Source organism: Drosophila navojoa, chromosome 5 (assembly GCF_054131105.1).
Source record: "Drosophila navojoa isolate 15081-1374.11 chromosome 5, UAZ_NAV_1.0, whole genome shotgun sequence".
NCBI classification, from domain to species: domain Eukaryota; kingdom Metazoa; phylum Arthropoda; class Insecta; order Diptera; family Drosophilidae; genus Drosophila; species Drosophila navojoa.
The window spans coordinates 24,681,843-24,701,500 of NC_142893.1; the positions used below are offsets into that span (position 1 = coordinate 24,681,843).

Genomic DNA, 19,658 nt, shown 5'->3' on the forward strand with positions numbered 1-19,658 from the left:
ACAATACTAACATTTTCTATATAATGTATGACAAAAAAAAAAAAAAAACAAGTAAGAAAGCTCTAGTCGAGACTGCTCGACTACGAGATCCCCTGAACCCTTCGAGCAACTGATATTTCAATAATAATTCGCACATACACACGCACACTCACACACACGCATACAAACAAACACACACACACACACACACGCATATATAGGCGATTACGCTTGGGTTGCGCTGCAGTGTTTGCAATATTTTGAGAACTTATTTTTGGAGTAATTTAATTTCTAGACGTACGATCGTAATGAAACCATTATACCCTGATTTTCCATTTTCAATGGGTTCAGGGTATAAAAAGAGTTATGACTTTTTGGTCTAGAATCTAAAGAATTTGGCATAAAAATCTCCATTAGCTACAGTTGGAAATAAGTTACTGTGATCCACTCCACATTTCTTACAAATTTCTAAATTGAGCGTATGATCTTTAGCAACCCAGAAAAACATTCGGATGAAAATTCATATTATTGACTAGAATACTGTTACTAAGTCTTAATAACAAATAAAAGCTATTATGACTAGACTATTCTCTTCAGATAGAATAATCAACTAATATGAAAGCTCTAGTCGAGTCTGTTCGACTAGGAGATACCCTAAGCCCTCCAATCTGATATTCTAATCATTCTGCACTTCTTTTATGCACACATACATACATTCACATGCATCCACACGCATAAGCCCTCGCTCTGCTAACTGCGAAGTAAACAGCGACTGCGCTGCACTGTGGGCAATATTATGAGAATATATTTGTTGAATAATTTAATTACTAGACGTACTATCTTAATGAAACTTTCAGGACGTTATCATAATGTTCAAATGTATGAAATAGGTTTTTTACAAATTTGGGGCGAAGGGGGCGTGGTATCCAAAATCTGTAAATTACAAATAAACATAACCGACAAAATAAGATTTGTAGTTGCAAATATAATTGGTATGGTGTTGACATATGCGGATTGAAAATCGTTGGACCACGCCTTTTATAGGGTATGCAAGGTATACCCGCCTGGCCTTTGAAATGTTTCTCTTAATGGGCCTCAATATTGGTAGCACTTCAAACAACTTGGGCAACGACAAGCACAAACACTTGCTTTAACAACAAACACATAACAACACACTCTAACACACATACCCACCTACACACCCATTCAAGTCTTGTGTCATACCTTATCTTCATTCATAATTTCATCAACCTACTAACGAAAACAAGCAAAGAAGAAAAGGAAAAATATTATAGCCCAATCAAAACATTGCGACGTTCCTTCTTTAGCTTTTGTTATATTTTTAGGTGTACGTCGCACACTCGATTTATTTATTAGAACTCTGTCGATAATTACAAAATAATGCGTTTTACCAACCACCCGCCCCTACCCACACTCTTTCACCCATTCGTCCCATCTGGTATCTTGAACCGTGCTGAAGTAGCGTTAACTATGCTTGGGAACACACTATGGAGTGAAGTATAAAACGAGGTTATGCGAAGCGTAAATTTTCAGGCAATAAGATGGCCTCCCCCACCTCCGTACTCTTCTACCGCACCGTTAACCACCCAAAACATAACAAAGAGCGCGATAAGATTTCGATAGGTTTCGTTTTCAGTTTCAGTTATATATCATGTTGTCTCTGTTTAGGAGGAAGCCAATGAGCGAAACGGGAAGCGAGAAGCGGGCGACGAATAGATTTCGATTATTTGAAACTTGGCTAATTTGTGGAAGCTACTTGTGAATGAGGCTGTAAGCGAAGTCGTTTCCAATCTCGAGAGGCCTTGACTGAAGTCAAGTGCGCTCTGGAGTGGTTAACATGTGCTTGGAAGGCTCCAAGAAGGCGTCCGCTTTGGGTGGTCGTCGGCGTTTTGAGGGGTTTCTTGTGGCGCTAAGCAATTATTTCAACCGCGGTGCGCAAAAAGTCTTAGGAGATAGAAGGTTCTATTGGACATCGAAATTTTTAATTCATTTATATGCTATTGATAACTAAACCAAAATATTTAGAGCGAGGCAAACAATTTTGGCATCGACTCGAGAACTGCTGATTATTGTTGAGAAGTTTAAATATATATATGTACATATATTTAATATAATTATATATATATTTAATAGAAATGTCAATTGGACACTTGCTTAATATTGAGAAAATCGAGTAAATATTTATTATTTAAGTATGTGAAATGCAAATTATGAAATACACATGTATTATTTGATCCATTCTAACTCATTCTAATATTTGCGCACATTTTTCAATCCACAAATATATTATGATAACAATTTACATGTGGCTGTAGATGAGCCTTAAAACATGTTTGCCTCTGACAGTCTAGGATCCAGTTTGCCCCATAATTTACTACCTGACCTGGCACAATAATCAAAGCAACAAGCGCCGCCACGCTGTGTATAAAAAATCCAATAAATTCATCAAATCGAAAACGCGATTATGAATGAATGTTATATAACAACAAAAGAGACAACAAATCAAACATGATAAATGGACCAGCAGGCGACTACTGAGCTACGCCCAAAGAGGGAGGGAAACGCAGAGGAAGTCGAAAAAAGGCGTGATTTTGTGAGGGAGCGTGTCTGTGTGTGAGTGCGGGTGTGTGTGAGTCGCATTTTGACAAGGTGTAAACACTAGTATGCAATTTAGGTTGTTGTATCTGTTTTAGATACAATTATTGATTGGCTTTTTGAGATACGCAAGATATGTGCGATAAGAGCGCCTCTGATAAAGCAAACACTTTCTAATGCCATCTCTCTTTCTCACTCTCCGTCCCATTCAGGTGGTGATTTCAGGTGCATTATGTACAGTAGAAGATTACGTAATAATGTCACAGTGTGCACACAACAAAGCCATACACCTAGCTGCGGAAGGAACAGTCTCAGTGACAGACATTTCACAGATTCGTAAGTACTAAATCAATTACAATTTACAACTTCCCACCTATTGAAGCTAAAAGGGTTCGAATCCCATATATACAAACATTACATACAACAAAATAAAACTACACAGATCTTATATATCTATCTCTCTCTCTCTCTCTCTATGTCCTCTCTCCCAATCCCTCACCCCACCCCTACTCTCTCTGTCTCTTTCTTTCTCACTCGCTCTCCATCAAGCAATTTTGTTTATAACGCGACTGTCTTGTAGGAAATGCCATCACATTTTGAAGTTAACATTTTCTCCGACCACCTTTCACTAACAATAACATTCGACAACGACATTCATCAACAATGTTAAGTACTTGTTATTATTATTGTTGTTGCTTTCATTTCCATGACAATGAAGCATCTCATCTCTTCTCCAGTCATTCCCGAACCCAGCAAGTCACTTGACCAAAAGCCTGACATTACATTTACAATCAAGTCAACATATTGTTCAATATGTTTCTCACTTATTTGTTGGGTCTCAGACGTTTTTAAACTGTCAATCAATTATGTTACATCTATCTGTCAAATCGGCAACATAAATTAGAAAAACCTTCATATTCCGTTCGACAAGTGCAACTGTGCCGTGGATTGATGCGCCATGCATACTTAATAGTCAGTGTTTTAGCAAACAGAACACAAATCGGAATATGATTGATTAACAACTTCCTGGCCTGCAGAGTGATTGAATGAGTTCATGTCGGACTAACTGTTTGACCTGAGATTCACGTACTTATTAACAAATTGACTGATTGATCGCTAGATTGAGTAAGTCAATTATTAATGCCAGACTTTTTGATTGATCACACTTATGATCTGATTGGTGATTAATTGGCCGACTGACGGATTACATTTATTGCCTGATTGATTTACTGACTGATTGCCTGACAAATAAAGTGATATTGAAATAATAATGAGGTATTTATTATTTATCTACAATACAAGATATAAGCATTTTTCAAAGCCCACTCAAAAGTATCTTTAGACTCTATGGAGAACAGAATACAACATTTCCATGCTCTGCAATTTTAATTTGAAACTGCCACAAACGCAAGACCCAATTCGCTAAATCTCAAGCCAAATTTATTAATTTGGTAGGCTTTGGAGCTCTCTTTTGGCGCTTAAATTGCCAACTTTATGGGACTCTCGAGTTGAGCGAAATATAAAAATAAACAAGTAAGAAGGCTCTAGTCGAGACTGCTCGACTAGGAGATGCCCTGAACCTTGCAAGGTGATATTTTATCATTCTTCACTTCTTTTATGCACGCACACATACATACATATGCATCCACCTCACGCGGTCGCGCCCTGCTAACTGCGCAGTAAGTAGCGGCTGTGCTTGGGCTGCGCTGCACAGTGGGCAATATTATGAGAATTGACTTGTTAAATAATTGAATTTCTAGACGTACGATCTAAATGAAACTTTCAGAACGTAATCATAATGTTCCAATGTATGTACATTCCAAAGCACAAGTCTCTAGTATTTTACAATTTGTGGCGAAGGGGGCGTGGTATCCAAAATCTGTAAATTACAAAATGTTTGTATTCATCATATGTATATACACGGTAAATTTCCAGATCTAATAGTGTTCAAATGAGACTGAAAAAACAAAGTCAAATTTTCTATTATTCTCGATAAAAAAAAGTTATCGCAAAGTCGTCTGCGTATGGTATACACGAGTATGCATGCCAAATTTCAGCTGTCTAGCTTTTGTAACTTCTAAGATCGACGCACTCATACAGACGGACGGACGGACGAAAAAATAAATCGAAATGCGTAACTTTCACTGGGCAGGTCAATTTTCGTAGTCCGGCCGTGGCTAATTGCAGCCCGGCTGCCTGAATGCCTTCGTTAAATGGGCGAATGACCCAATGGCCGCTTGGCTGATTGCCCGCAGCTGTTCCAAAAACTGGGATAGCGGCTCGAAGGGTCGCAGCGCGAGCTATGCCAGCAGGACCTTAAATATACTCTAAAGTACCGCCCATTGTTCTGTCGCCGTCGTGTTTTTGCACATTTTCAAGCAGCACAACAAATGCCACACAACAGGTGCAAGCTGCGCGTGAAAATTTTCACCTGGTATTTACAAAAAATATAGATATTTGTATCTGTGTACATAGAAAAGTCGCAGGCCAAAGGGAAAAGGCCACAGCATTTATGCCTAATGTGCGAAAAATTCCTTTGTCAATCCACACGCCCACTGCGGATGCATCCCGGACTATTTCAATCATTTGCATGAGCTGTGGTATTTCAGGCGGAAGCTCACATGCCCGGGTACCCAAGCTGCCTCAGCATTTTCATGAATAACAATTTATGTACACGGCCAACTATATCTCTCGGTTCGGGTTTTATGATGTTCTATGCAACACTAAGCCGCTGGCAGCTGGGTTAAGCCCGATGTGCACTTGTGCACACACAATTTGCCGGGATTCTCCCATCCGAAATAACTGTTCACGGCTTACAAATTCTGACTCGGTTGAGCAGGAATTACTTAAAGCAGCCAATAATAATAATAATGGGTAGCTATGACAGGACGTATATTATAAAAGAGTAGTGTGTACTAAGAAGATGCATATTCGATTGTTGCTGATGTAATTACAGGATATAGAAAAGACCGAATATATGTATATAAGCATGAAAATATATACATATATAAATTTATGCCTGGTCAGATACATATATGCAAACATTTGTCCTTTATCTACATCAATCAATCTCGAGTATTTACTCAGTACCCGCATCTGTTGTTGAGCCGCTCCTGTGCTGGGACGCAATTAAACTCGTGCCTAATGAATCTTGACATTTCAATCAACGACCCTCCACACACCGGCACGTTCCTCTCCCATCCTACTCATCTGATCCGCGCAAAGCATCAAACCGCAACTGCAGCGCTTTTCATCGGGGAAAATCAGGAAACCCGGCAATAAATCACATGATTTAATTTGCGGACTAAAGGCGAGATATGTTGAGGTCGCATTTACCTCGATCGCGAGTCGAAAGGGTAGCAATAGTAAAATTAGGGCTACTTGCCCCTTGGCCATAAAAACATTTTATGGCTCATTATGGGCGCCCATAAATTTGAGAACGTTATTATTCCCACCTACCCCCATTCTCCCTGAAATAACCACAACAACATTTGGTCCGGTGTCCAGGGCGTTGCCCAATCAACACCTCCGCCCCAGAGCGTAGCTGCTGTAATAAGTTCTTGTCTGATAATTTCTTAATCAAATAATAGACAAGGGTTCGGTCCATGTCCACAATGATAATTGTCTTATGTGTTCAACAGATTTCTAATGGAGGTCTTTGAGTCCTCTCCTCTTATTCAAATGCGTGCTTGCTGTGGTTTATAAAGAATGTTTAACAGCTCGTCGAGCCTCAACGGTCAATCACAGCTGCAAATATACAAAAGCAATTGCAAAAATTCCACAGAGCTGCCCGAAAGGGAAGTATGCTCAGCAAATATTTAATGTATCTCCAAAATCTATATTTGTATTTCTATTTTTGTAGCTGTTTGAGCATTATATATAATATCACAGCAACTTAATGCCGAATACTTAAATCGTAGATCTTCACTAAGCATTGGTCGATTGAAACATGCCCTCATATAATTCTCATGTACTTTTCAATTGTACAGCTCTACAAAATTGGAATTATTCAGGACAATGTACACAAATTCTATTACCATATTCAAATGGCCTTTGGCTTTAAGAATTTGTTTATCTTATTCAAAAACATTTATCAGCTTCCACTTTTCATTTAAAAACAAGAACAAATTCAATTCGTCGCTTCAAGTCTAACGAAATAATATTGTCTGCAAAGAAATATTGGAATACTAGGCAAATTTGTATCAAGCAAAGCATCGCCGTGCCATGAAGTGTTTCAGAATCTGTGTGAAGGCTAAGTTCAATGTCAAGTAAGTCACATCAACTCTAGAAGATATACAGCAGATCGATTCAAGACGAGATGAGCAAGACGGCACAGCCAAAAATATTTAATGAATGACTTTGGCTGTTGGCCGTGGCTGACGATAGCTGATAGGTGATAATAATGTGGGAAATATTTAGCACCATCATTACAAACATCATTAAAATTTAAATAGATGTGTTTAACATGAAAATAACTAGAAAAGTTGTTGTTGTTGTTTTCGTTTTTTCGTTTGGTACACTGAGAAAAGGAAATCATGCCGTGAAAATTCCAAGAAATAGCACATGGCGAGCACAGGTAGGGTTAGGGCTCGGGGTTTTAGGTGTAGGGGTAGTCATTGAACCTGCCCAACCAGATTCATCAATTAACGCCCTGACTTGGACTTGCAGTTGGAGTATTGGTATGAATTTTGGTATTGGTATTGGAGTTGGAGTGGTTCGGTGTGGTGTCGAGAGGCGGTCACTTCATTAAACGCTGTCCAAGTTGTGGACAAATAAATGCATTTCCGTTGCGCACAAACACATTTCCAAGAGCCGCCGACAACAGCAACAGCAACAGCAACAACAACGTAAAGAATCTCAGATGCATTTTTTACCTACCGCCTAGAAACTCGAGAAAAAATACCGAACAGTTAAAAGAGGGAAGGAGAAGTAGAAAACATGGTCAACAACAAAGCCGAACAAGTGTACCGCTTGCCGATCGTCAGTCGTACAACGAAAATGAAGTCAGAGGTTCGACGGTTTTTTTTTTTTTTGGTCAATTGCTTCACTCGATTTTTTTTAACCTGGCCCTCGAAAACCTTGGACCCGCCATTGATTTCCACTTAACGCTTCACAACTCAAGTGGCCATCAAGTTTACAGTTTAAGTAAGCAGTAGGGTAGAGGCGGGAGCAGGAGGGAGCCGCGACTCAAATACGCTTTCCTCTTTCGTTTCTCTATTTCAATATTATTGTTTCCCACAGTGCCAGGAAAATATTTAAGCGCCAATTTCATGTAGTTTTCCTCTATTCTCAAACAATACAAGAAAGAGAAATACTCATTACTATTACTGTGTCCAGTAGACTCACTACCGTTCCTCAAGTGTCGCCCTCTCGATCGCCCCATCTCCTTCGATCTTCATTACACCTTCCCTCTTTCTCTCTCTCTCTCTCTCTCGCTATCTCTCTCTCCTTCTCACCCTCCCATTTTGTCTACTTGAATTTAAATAACAGTGGGCCAGCTCTGATCTTCGGCATGGCTTCAAAGCGCTGTTCTTCAATCTCCATTTTTCGTATTCGGTTTTCCAATCGGTAATGAGCGATCGCATTTTTGATCTGGCAGGAGCTGCCTTGTCAGCAATTACGCACTTAACTCCAATAGTAACTGACAAAGGAGCTGTTACAGTCTCCTCAGCTAGTCAATGCATTGAAATCAAAAGTTCTTAGAATTGTTCCACGTGAGTTTTGTATAGTCGTGAGAAACATTTTGCTTTTACAGGCTGATATCGAACCAAGTTGTTGACACTTGTATGAAAGTAGAATTAATTGGATGCCATGGAGAAATAGTCACAATCAATATGAGCTTGAGCATCATGATATAGACTGCAAATGGTTCTTCAACCAATTTCACCGAATCCCTGAAATCGGTTGCTTCATCTTAGAGACTGCTTCCTGAATAACTATAGTTCCTCGTCCAATATATTTTAATATTTCAATGCCATATTTTATAAAAGATAAATACAACCACTAACCAGAGAGCCTCTCTGGTTAGTGATACAACTCTTCGCGTCCATACGAATCGAAAATACATCTGGCATCGATGGCCAATAGTTATGCCAATAAAACTAGTGGCAGCAGCTGCTGCTTTATGATCAATCAATAAAAAATCAACCACATGAAAATCAGTTAGGCGATCTGATGCCTAGTTGCAGCACACTCCAAACCATTAAATAGTGTACTTTACGAGCAGAACCAAACCAGAAAGTTGGCTCGGCTGTGGAATAAAAGAAATGCCGCTCTCAGGGCTGACAGATAAAACAAAACGCCGCCGATCGACGCTTGATCAACGGCGCAATAAATTCATCAAACAAATATCAAGGAAAGACAGAGAAAGGTAGATGAATATAAATAGAGAGAGAGAGCGAGAAGGGGGGAGGAAGGGTCGTAAACTGTTGGCTAAGCCGACTTTGCGTTATAATCGACATGAATATTAAAACCACAAAACTATAATCAGTGCGATATGATCGGTTGAAAAACATATCAATCTCAACTGGAACAGCCATCAGCGCAGCAGCCACCGCTGTGGACCCTTTTTTGAGGCCATTAACTGCCTGCAGACGACCTAATGGACATGATCTTTCGTCACTCCCAGCAACAACAAAAGGGAATGCAGCCTATAAATATATATGTATAAATACATACATATATGTATGTAGTCTTTCTAAACATCCATATTCTTTCACTCTCTCCCATTCTCACTCTCTCTATCTCTATCTCTCCCTCTCCGACAAAAAGCGAGGATCGAACTCTCATTTTGGTCTTGATCTTGCGGCGAACACGGCGTCTGCCGCCTGTTGTTGATCCCTAAACACCCTTTAAATTGTACGTAATTCCCCACATAGCATTTATCGTCATTATTATCGAGCACACGCTGGTACAAAATCGAGACGCGGTGGACACTTCAAGTTCCATGAATAATTTGTGTTCAGATGAGATAGGCATTTTCACGAAGTTGTGTGGGAAATGAGAAAATATCTCGATTGGAAAAACATGTTTAGAAAACCGTGTGTTTTGTTCCTTTTTGTCAGAGCTTACAAAAAGGAGATGTTAGACTTAAGTGGCTTTAATTATTCACATAAAAAGAACTAGACGAATGTTTAGTGAACAATTGACCGAGACTACATGAGTATCTTTTATATAGGGTAAATCTTTAGAAAAGAATCTTTCTAATTGTCATGTCTCAGATTAAACAAGTAGAAGTTAGAAGGCTCTAGTCGAGACTGCTAGACTAGGACATACCTGAACCCTCCAATCCACATACATACACAAACACGTATAAGAACGCGCTCTTCTAACTGCGCAGTAGTTGCAGTGTGGGCAATAATATGAAATTTTATTTGTTGAATAATTTAATTTTGATGCATATGCAGAATGATAGGAATATCAGCTTGGACTGTTCCGAGTATCTCCTAGTCGAGCAGTCTTACTTGTTTCTGTTTTCAAACGTAACATATCTTTGTAATATCATACAAAGTTATCTTAAATTTCACATTTTATTCTAATATTTTTTCACCCTGAACCCAAACAAAAGAAAACAAATAGTTTTGCTCGGTGACACATACATTGAAAAACGCAGAGCATTGATAAATTTGGGACAAAACTATATTTGCATTCGTATTTATTTATTGCCTGATCTAAGATCGGAAAATACTTAAATACTAATTCCCAACAATTTTTATACCCTGAACCCATTAAATCAGGGTATAACGGTTTTGTTAAAATGTATGTAACAGGCAGAAGGAGGCGTGTCAAACCCCACAAAGTATATATATTCTTGATCAGGGCGACGAGCTGAGTCGACTTGGCCCTGTCCGTCCGTCTGTCCGTATGTTTGAACACGTCGGAAGATATAAAAGCTAGAGACTTGATTTTTTTTAAATGACCATATATACAGCGTGGATGTCGAGATTAGCTTTAAAAATTGATAACTATTCCCGATATTTTATTATCAATTTAAAACATTATCTATCAAGGCATATGCCACTGTAGCTAATTTTGAATGATTTTTAATTTTTTCTAAATTTGTCAATTATTCAATAGAATATGTAGATCATATGCTGAAAGTTTCATTAAATTCGGTTAAGTCAATTGACGTTAAAAAATAACAAAATGTTTGGCCAATTAACAAACGCACGTGCAGCGGCTACATACATTGAAATTTCTTCTAGCACATTCTTAGAATAAGATCAACAGTTAGTTTGGTTTAGATTTGCCAGATGGCGCTGCAGCAGTGAGGTGGCGTCGTGATAAAAGGCGTGGCACTCGATCGGGAAGACTCGGGTTCAAATCCAGAGCGGGTCGAAGTTTTTTTTAATTGTTTTAAAATTTTCATATATTTAATTAAATGAGTTTTCTATTTCATTTATATTTTTAAGTATATCGAAATTGCAATTTTAGCCATACTAAATGTGCGTTTTTATTAGTTTGATTCAAGGTAGTATCTAGTCGACTTCTCGACTAGAGTTTTCTTACTTATAAAATAAATAAAAAAATAAAAATATATATACATATATATATATATATATATATATATATATATATATATATATATGTATATATATATATGTATATATATACATATATATATATATATATATATATATATATGTATATATATACATATATAAAGGAAAAATTTATAAATCATGTGTATACGAAATTGTAACATATATCTAGCCTATTTATGTGCTTAAGATTGGCCAACATCTCGCTGACAGCTGTCAGGTTGGGTTGGCAGCCATAATGATAAAGCTCCAGAGAGCGGAAATGCATTAATTTGTCAGTTGGCTTGTGTTGTACGAGTAAATCAATTCGTTTAAAAGGTGCCAGTGACTGAATATCAAAAGGAGGTGGGTTGCCTCCCCAGTCCCTCTTCCTCTTAAAAGAAGACACGTCCCGTTCTTCTGGCATTTTCTCTTTATTTCTTTCCCCTGCTAAGCTGGGGATTCCAATTACGTAAAGTTGACGTCGGCATCGCGTGCAGCTGTGTTTTTTTGGAGTTTTTTGGAGCTCTACTCTATATAGAACAACATTTACCCAACTACAACCGTATAATGGGCTTCTGCTGTTGCATGGTTTGAATTCAGGCCGGGTCTCGGTCTCGGTCTTGGTCGAGGCGGCAACTTCTTCTTCTTCATATTTTTATCATGCACTTGAAGCAGTTTGATTCCCCTTCCACATGCAAATGAGCCTTTTAATCATACGAATGTAAGAAAAAAAATGTGTATTTAGCCAGTTGTTAATGTGCCGAGGCGGACGTCGATTTCTGTCTGTTTTCGGGCATATTTGCTCTTTTTGCCATTTGTTGTTTGGTTAACGAAAATTGCGTGTCTGGCATTTGTGTGGGGCACATTTCGTTGGGGCGCTGCACGCGACGGATAAATAACAAATGTCCCAGGTATGCCCCAAACAAATGACAGTGTTGAGAAATGATTAGATCACGATGATAAAGGAAGTAGTCATTTAAATGTCTTTAAATTATATTTGTTCTCCTTATTATTCGAAACTAGATGTTTGAAATTACTGTTAATGCTCATGTCGTAGCTGTAAAAATATTATTAGATATTAGTTACTTAACACAGGTTAAATAACGGACATTCAAATTCAAGGCCTCACATACAATTGGTAAAATATAATAAGCTAAGCCTGATTATTCAGAGGATTCTGAGCTAGTACAGTCCAAATCGCAAATTGTACTTTATAATTTATATTTTTGTATTTTATAAAATAATTAAATGCAATATTTCTATTCATTATTTATAATATTTACTTTATTGTTTCACAATAATTTAATGCAATGTTTTAATTATATATTAACAAACGTTTTTATTAAATATTCAACAATAATTAAATGCAATATATTTTTATATATTTATACATTTATTATTAAATATTTTACAATAGCTAAAGGCAATATGTATTCCATTTACAATATAACTATTCAATATATCAAGCTCATAGACAAACAGTTCAAGTTCTTTTCACATTTCATTGATATTCATATGTATATATGTATATACATATGTATATATATGTATATTCATATTCACAATCACTGTGAAGTCATTCGCATCTCTATTCATGCTTACCTTCACGTAGTGGCATTCACATTCGTTTTTCCCTACGTTTTCGTATCTGAGACTAAATGACAATGCGTGCCTGCCGACACATTGGCTCAACATTTGTAATACTCGCAATTACCCCATTGGCTCTGGGCGTTGGGGAGCGCAAGTATCGAGAATTGGGGCTGATGGCTGGCGAGGCCGGCAGCAGGGGTTGGCAATAGACCATTTGATGGCAAACAATTGGCACATCATTTGCAGCAGCAGATAATTGCGGGACCAATAACAACACCAATAACGGGGAAACTGACGTAAGCTTCTTATGGTGGGTGTGAAGGCCACCCAGTTGATCGCACCGTCAACAGGCCCAGGGATGGCCAAGAGACTATCGAGATGGTTTCCTTGGAATACCATTAAGCGATTTCCGCTGGCAAAAGCAATCAAAGACCTGAAACTGCCATAAAATAATGCTTTCAATAATTTTTAATAGAGTTATCCGCGTGGAGCTGCTCCTGTTGTCGCCGCCACAGTCGGCACTCTGTCCAAAACAAAATAAAATAAAAATGAGAACAGCAAAGAATAAGAGAAGACGGACGTAAAATGTTTTCTTATCTCATTATTAAAGGGATGCAGCAGCCGCCGCCGACTGAAAAGATTTGCAGGTAACAGTTCAGCATTTTGGCCACATAAGACAAAATTCTTTGCCGAAAAGTCAAGTTAAGACAGGACATTGACCCCCAAGTCTGGCGAGGCGTAGCCCAAACGCCGAGTGGCGAGAAATGCGCCAAATTAATGAAAGATTATTATATTAGCTGTAGCGCCGGCAAGAAACTTGCAGAGCATCCGAACAGAACGAGAAACTTGACTCAGCATAGGACAAAAAGAAATGTAAACATTGCCTTAAGAATAGATTCATAGTATATTTTAATGATAAATTTTTATCAATGATTCAGTATATCTATATTTCAATATATCCATAGTGTAAAACTGACCTTTAAAGTTTGGTAAAATCGTATGTCTATAATATGCGATGATTTCCTGTTTTCTTATCAGGGGTTCGACTAGAGCTTCTTAAAGTTTTCTATTCTATTTTAAAATCTCTCTTTTTCCTGAACAAAAAAAAAAAAACAACAAATATATTTAATCCAATTTTAACATACCAAAATACAATTAAATTTTAATTCAGAAAATATTAGATATTTTCGGAATACTTAACAGTCAATATGTACAAATGTTAACATTAGCTCAACTGGTGTAGCGTTAAATATTGCACTTTCTGAAGTTAATTTATAGTAACCGATCAACTCCGCTAAACACGCTTCTGACGAATGGCCCCACCACATCGAACTAAATCATCGTGAACCATCAACGTCAACAACAAGGCCCGTCCACATTGTCCGTGCAACAATTCAAGTTTATATTTCCAACGAATCGATTTGCAATAAGCCCCAAGAAAATAAGGGCAGCAGGCACTCAGTAGAGGGTATTCACTGTAGCCGACGTGTGTGTTCGCATAATTTGCTGTGGGGCAACATTTTATGAGCATCTTACACCTGAAGCCTTAATTAAGCCGAGGCTAGGCCAACAGAACAGGCTTCAGCTGAAACATTGCAGCAAATGCCATGCAACATTGACAGTTGCACTGCGATGTCGCTCAATGTCAGAATAAACAGAGAAGCGCTGCGGATGATATAGGCCCGAAAGGCTGTTGCTGCTGTTGCTGCTGTCGTGGCCCGCAGAAAAACAAACAAATGTAAATCTAAAATAATGACACGCGAAAAACAATAAAACAAAGCATGAAAACAAAGAATACAAATAGCCTGGCTGGCAAAAGTTAAAGATAATAAAGGCACAAGAAAACAAGAAACATGGAAAAAGAAAAGGCAAAACAACATATCAGCCGGCCGCACTTAACACCTTGGACCTGGCCGAATCCTCTTTGGCCCACACACACAACTATGCAAGACCAGACAAGGACATGCCATTTTTATTATATCTAGGCCTTCTTCTCCTTCTTTTTGCACGTGCTCTTACCCGCTCCCGCTCATCTGCTAGCTGGAAGGCGCTCTGGGCCAAAATTGCTAAGAGAGACGGCGCCCTGCCGCGTTACATGGCCCGGCTTAAACCTGGTTCCAACTTGGTCAAAAAAATAACAGACAACAAAAAAGGTTCTAACTTTGTTTTATGGCCCACGAGCTCTGCGCCGCGCGTAAATCAAAAGGTGTTACAACAGACAAATAGGACTCAGCCAACTGCAGTCTCTCCCTCTCTCAATCTGCCCCTCTTGATAGAGAGAAAGAGAGAGAGAGAGAAAGAGAGAGAGAGAAAAATATTATCCCTTGAGCTTGTTAAATTTGTATAGAATCTTTTCTTATTGTTGTTAATTTTTGCTAATTAATGGCGTTATCAAAATGCTGTCATCTCTGTCTCTGTCTACATCTCTGCCTGTCACTCCCTCTCTTTCTGTCTATCTCAGCCCAGACATGTTAAGAGCCATCCATAATAATTATGTTGTAAGTGGTAAGACCTGGCCTCCTTAACGAATTTTAAACCTCGATATTAGGAAAGTTGTTTTTTATACCCTGAACCCATTGAAAATGGGAAATCAGGGTATAATGGTTTTGTTGAAATGTATGTAACAGGCAGAAGGAGGCGTGGCAGACCCCACAAAGTATATATATGCTTGATCAGGGTGACGAGCTGAGTCTATTTAGACTGTCTGTCTGTCTGTCCGTCCGTCCGTCTGTCTGTCCGTATGTTTGAACGCGTCGTATATATCACGCGCATAGCGAGTTTATCACTAAAAAACGATAACTCTTATCGAAGATCACTTAAATAATTATATCTCCTACATCTTTCAAGCTAGATTCTCCAAATTGAAAATGTATATTAAGGTGAATTTTATACAATTTCGGTTTTTGTTAAAATTTACCCCCCACCCCTAAATCTACCCCCTCACCCTCATCTTTGTAAAAGTCGTATATCAAATACTAGAGTCTTGTGCTTCGGTATACTCATACATTTAAACATTATGATTACGTTCTGAAAGTTTCATTACGATCGTACGTCTAGAAATTAAATTATTCAACAAATAAATTCTCATATTGCCAACACTGCAGCGCAACCCAAGCGCAATCGCCTGTATATGTGAGTGTGTGGGGTATGCGTGTGTTTATTTGTAGGTGTATGTGTGTGCGTGTATTTTTTTGTATGCGAATGTGTGTGTGCGTGTGTGTGTGCTAACTATTATTAAAATATCAGTTGCTTATAGGGTTCAGGGGATCTCGTAGTCGAGCAGTCTCGACTAGAGCTTTCTTACTTGTTTTTTTTTTTCAAACTGTTTCGGGTGGTCCATTAAATAGTTTCTAGTGCGATCTCTAAAGGATATCAACTGTACAAATTGGAAAGGCTAAAGACAATGCACCAGCAGTGTGTGGTCAGAAAACTATATAGAACATGGCCTATAAATACTGTTGATTTAAGAAACAGCTAATAGAGCGAGATAACACTTCTATTAGGAAATGAAGTATGACAAATAGTTGACATTCATCATTAATATTTAAGAAAATTATATTCGTAGCTAGTATATATATATGTATGTATATCACAGATACATCACTAGATTCAAATATCTTCAAGTAAAAATCTGTGAAGTGGGCGGATAAGCAACTGCTTTTGCTATTACTTGCGAGCACTAAGAGTGTGCTGTCATTAATTCTCTTGCTCCACATTCGACAATATCAAAATCGTAGGTCTCAGCAGCACCTTTACCTAGGCCTTTCATAACCATATTACAGCAACTGTCGTGAGTCCGTATGTGCGCAATGCATTGAGGTGAATGTGTTGGAAACCCTATGGGGTCCAGTTGGCAAATGAAACCCGCATTAAAAGTTGCCTAGTTTATGTAAATACATATAAATACGGATTGGTGGTTATTACACGGATCATAAAGTCCAGTTTATCAGTGGCCGAAAACATGAAGTTGTTTCGGGCTTGTTAAGTGCATTCAATTAGCGCTTGTTTTTCTGCACCCACGCCAAACGGCTTCCTGCTGATTGGGATTGGGATATTCGTGTATAAACATATGTACATGCGAGTTTTCTGAATACTTATGGATACTTACTCATTGGCCAATCGATGACAATTAACACCTGTCCGCATAAATCAGTGCCAGGCATATCTTAATTTATGATGACGTAATCAATGCTTCTGCGCGTATCTCGACAATAATTTCTATTCGCATTGCATTGCACCAATAATTCGGAAACAATTCAAATTGTCACAATAACTCAGCGCCTTATTGAAGGAGATTTAAAAGGAAAACACGCACATTAAAATCTTAGCCAAAGCTAATTGCGCTGATCCGATGTGTTGAGCCGTACACTGCCTCAGTATCCAAATTGAATGAACAACGAGTTAGCCTGTAAATCGAGGTTTGCATTGCGTGCGATGCAATCGGATTTCTTGACATCCATTTCTGATGCTTGATTATATGGAAATTTAAGAAGCATGAAAACCGTATTCATGTTCTTACACATACTACAAATACTGATTATATCAGGAAGCCACTTCATTTCATTGAAGTCGAGTCGGGTATCCAAGATATTCAGCTCCAGTTACTTTAGGTAAGAGTAAATGACATGTACCGATATTTATCGTTTAAAATATTTATGAAATGAATAAAAATATATATTTAAGTTAAATTTACCTACTTATGTATATATCTGGAATTTGATTTTAGAATATATGTATTTGACTGATAACTAACAATTATAAATAGATGCTTCTCAATAGATATAACTATTTTATAAAAACAATTCCCTATACCTTGCTTTATAACTCAGCCCGTTTGTGATATGGCTCTTTCGAATCATTTTCTTAACACCTTAAACTGGGCAGTTTGTGAGCCAGTCGCAAATAAGCGAAAACTTTGTGACAGAGTTTTACGGCCTACTGGAAACTAGTGTGGCCCACCGGGCAACCAAAGCCAAAGCTAAAACCGAATCTACAGCAGCCAAAGCGGTCAGCTCCCAGCTACCATTTGGTATTTTCATGTGGCCGGCTGACACTTTGCGTCAATGTGTAATTTCGAGTTCGTTTCTGTTTTTTTGCTTTCGTGCTGGTCACATTATCGGGCCCATTTCAAGTTGGCTAACATGCCGTTTAATCGGCTTGTAAGTGACTGCGTATGCACTTAATTAATAAATGCTTGGCGCGTTGACTTTGTTGCAAGCCAAATTGTTTTTGCATGTTGCTTGTGGCAAATTGCAACCTGATGCGTCCTTGCACTGATGAAACTGCAATTAGCCGCCTCTCACACACGGTTAACTGAATTATCTGTACTTATTTTAAATCAGTTGCCAGAGACTGACCGCGCCCCCACACCCTCAAACGCGCCTCTTCTCGCCTGCTGCTAAGCAATGCTTGCAGTTAACTTAATTAAATGCCAGCTTCAATTTGTTTTTCATTTGCAACCACCACAACAATGAAAGCGAAACCGCAAGCCCGCTAAATAAATAAACAATAAACAAAGAGAGCAAACTTTCCCGGGGCGAAATGTTTCTCCTGCTCCTGCTCCTCCTGCTGCTGCTGCTGCTGCTGCTGTTTCTGTCGTCTGCTGCTGCTGCTGTTGCTGCAACTATCGATGTAATTTTACATTTCGTTGCAGTCAGCTGTAATTAACTGTAAATAACTTGCCGCCTGCGTGTGGTCCCGCTTTACTGTACTCAATGTAAAAAACATCGAAAAATCCGTAGTTATTAAGTTTTTCTTACTTTTCCTTTTGCTGCTCCTGCTGCTGTTGCTGCTGCGGCTGCTCTTGTTGCTGTTGTCATCGATACGGCTCACCCGCTGCTGAGCATTGCATTGATAAATGGCGCGAGCAACTTTTAATTGCACGTTTATCTTTTGCGTAAATCAATAGCAGCAGCATTAAATTGCCTGCGCTATTTCGATTAAAATGAGCTCGAATTTCGGGTGAAGCTTATGCAATTTATGCAGTTCATGCGCCTCAACCAATTCGAAACTGTAAACTTCATTTTCAATTAAAAGCAAGTAAGAGTGATCCAGAAGGCAGTACACGACTAGCAGATACCCTGGTCATGGGTTGAATGCGTGCACTCACACACACACTTAAACCTTATAATGAATAGGGTAACAATCTAATAAGCTGATTATCGAGAATACAATGATTCAATTTGAACAGCTTCAAAACACGGTGACTAATTCAACTTCTTTTAATAGCTTTCATCTTCTTTGTTAATATAAGTCTTAATGATACGAAAAGTACAAATTCACATAATAATTAGAGATAAGGATAAAGACTGTAGAACCTTTTATGAAGTACTAACGAATTAATTATGTATCAACCCATTTTTCCATAAGGAATATTTTTAAATTGAAGATTTATTTTGATTTTGTTGTCATACACTTCCAACCACTTCCAAAATTTGTTTTATGTCTGAGCACTACTTAAATACTGCTAAGTTAAGCACTGGGAAATACCCCATGCATAAATCTACATATGCGTATATATGCACATATACATATTCATGTATGTGATACTTGAATTTATATGACCATTAAGTGCACTAATAAAACAACAAATTGGCATTAAAACTTGACCAAAAGGCAAATATTTAAGTAATTCGATATGCTCGAATACTCTTTCGTTCAAGTGTGGAGCTTAACAGCAAATGCCTTTTAGCATGCTCACTTATATTTTCATTTCCATCTCCATTTTTATTTTTATGAGCGCTTGCACATCTTCAATCAACTTTATCTATTTGAAATTTTTAAAAACGTATATAAATTTACTTTGTGGGTTTTCTGGTGGGATTTTCAATAATTTTAATTGCTCTTTTTGGTAGACGACAAAATTCAATCAGCGCTACATAAATTATGCGAGACGCATTTGACCCAGAAAAGCACGACGATAAAACAGATTTTTGTCGAGATTTTGTTTTA

General features: G+C 38.1%; 1 protein-coding gene across 2 annotated transcripts in view; it reads left to right on the plus strand.

The window, feature by feature from the left end:
- Positions 1-19,658, plus strand: part of ths (thisbe) — a 92,442-nt gene that overhangs the window by 56,686 nt on the left and 16,098 nt on the right. For both annotated transcript variants that reach the window (XM_089261447.1, XM_089261448.1), the window contains one exon: positions 2,808-2,931. In XM_089261447.1, coding sequence (XP_089117573.1) covers positions 2,808-2,931 — 124 coding nt within the window. The remainder of the gene's footprint in view (positions 1-2,807; positions 2,932-19,658) is intronic.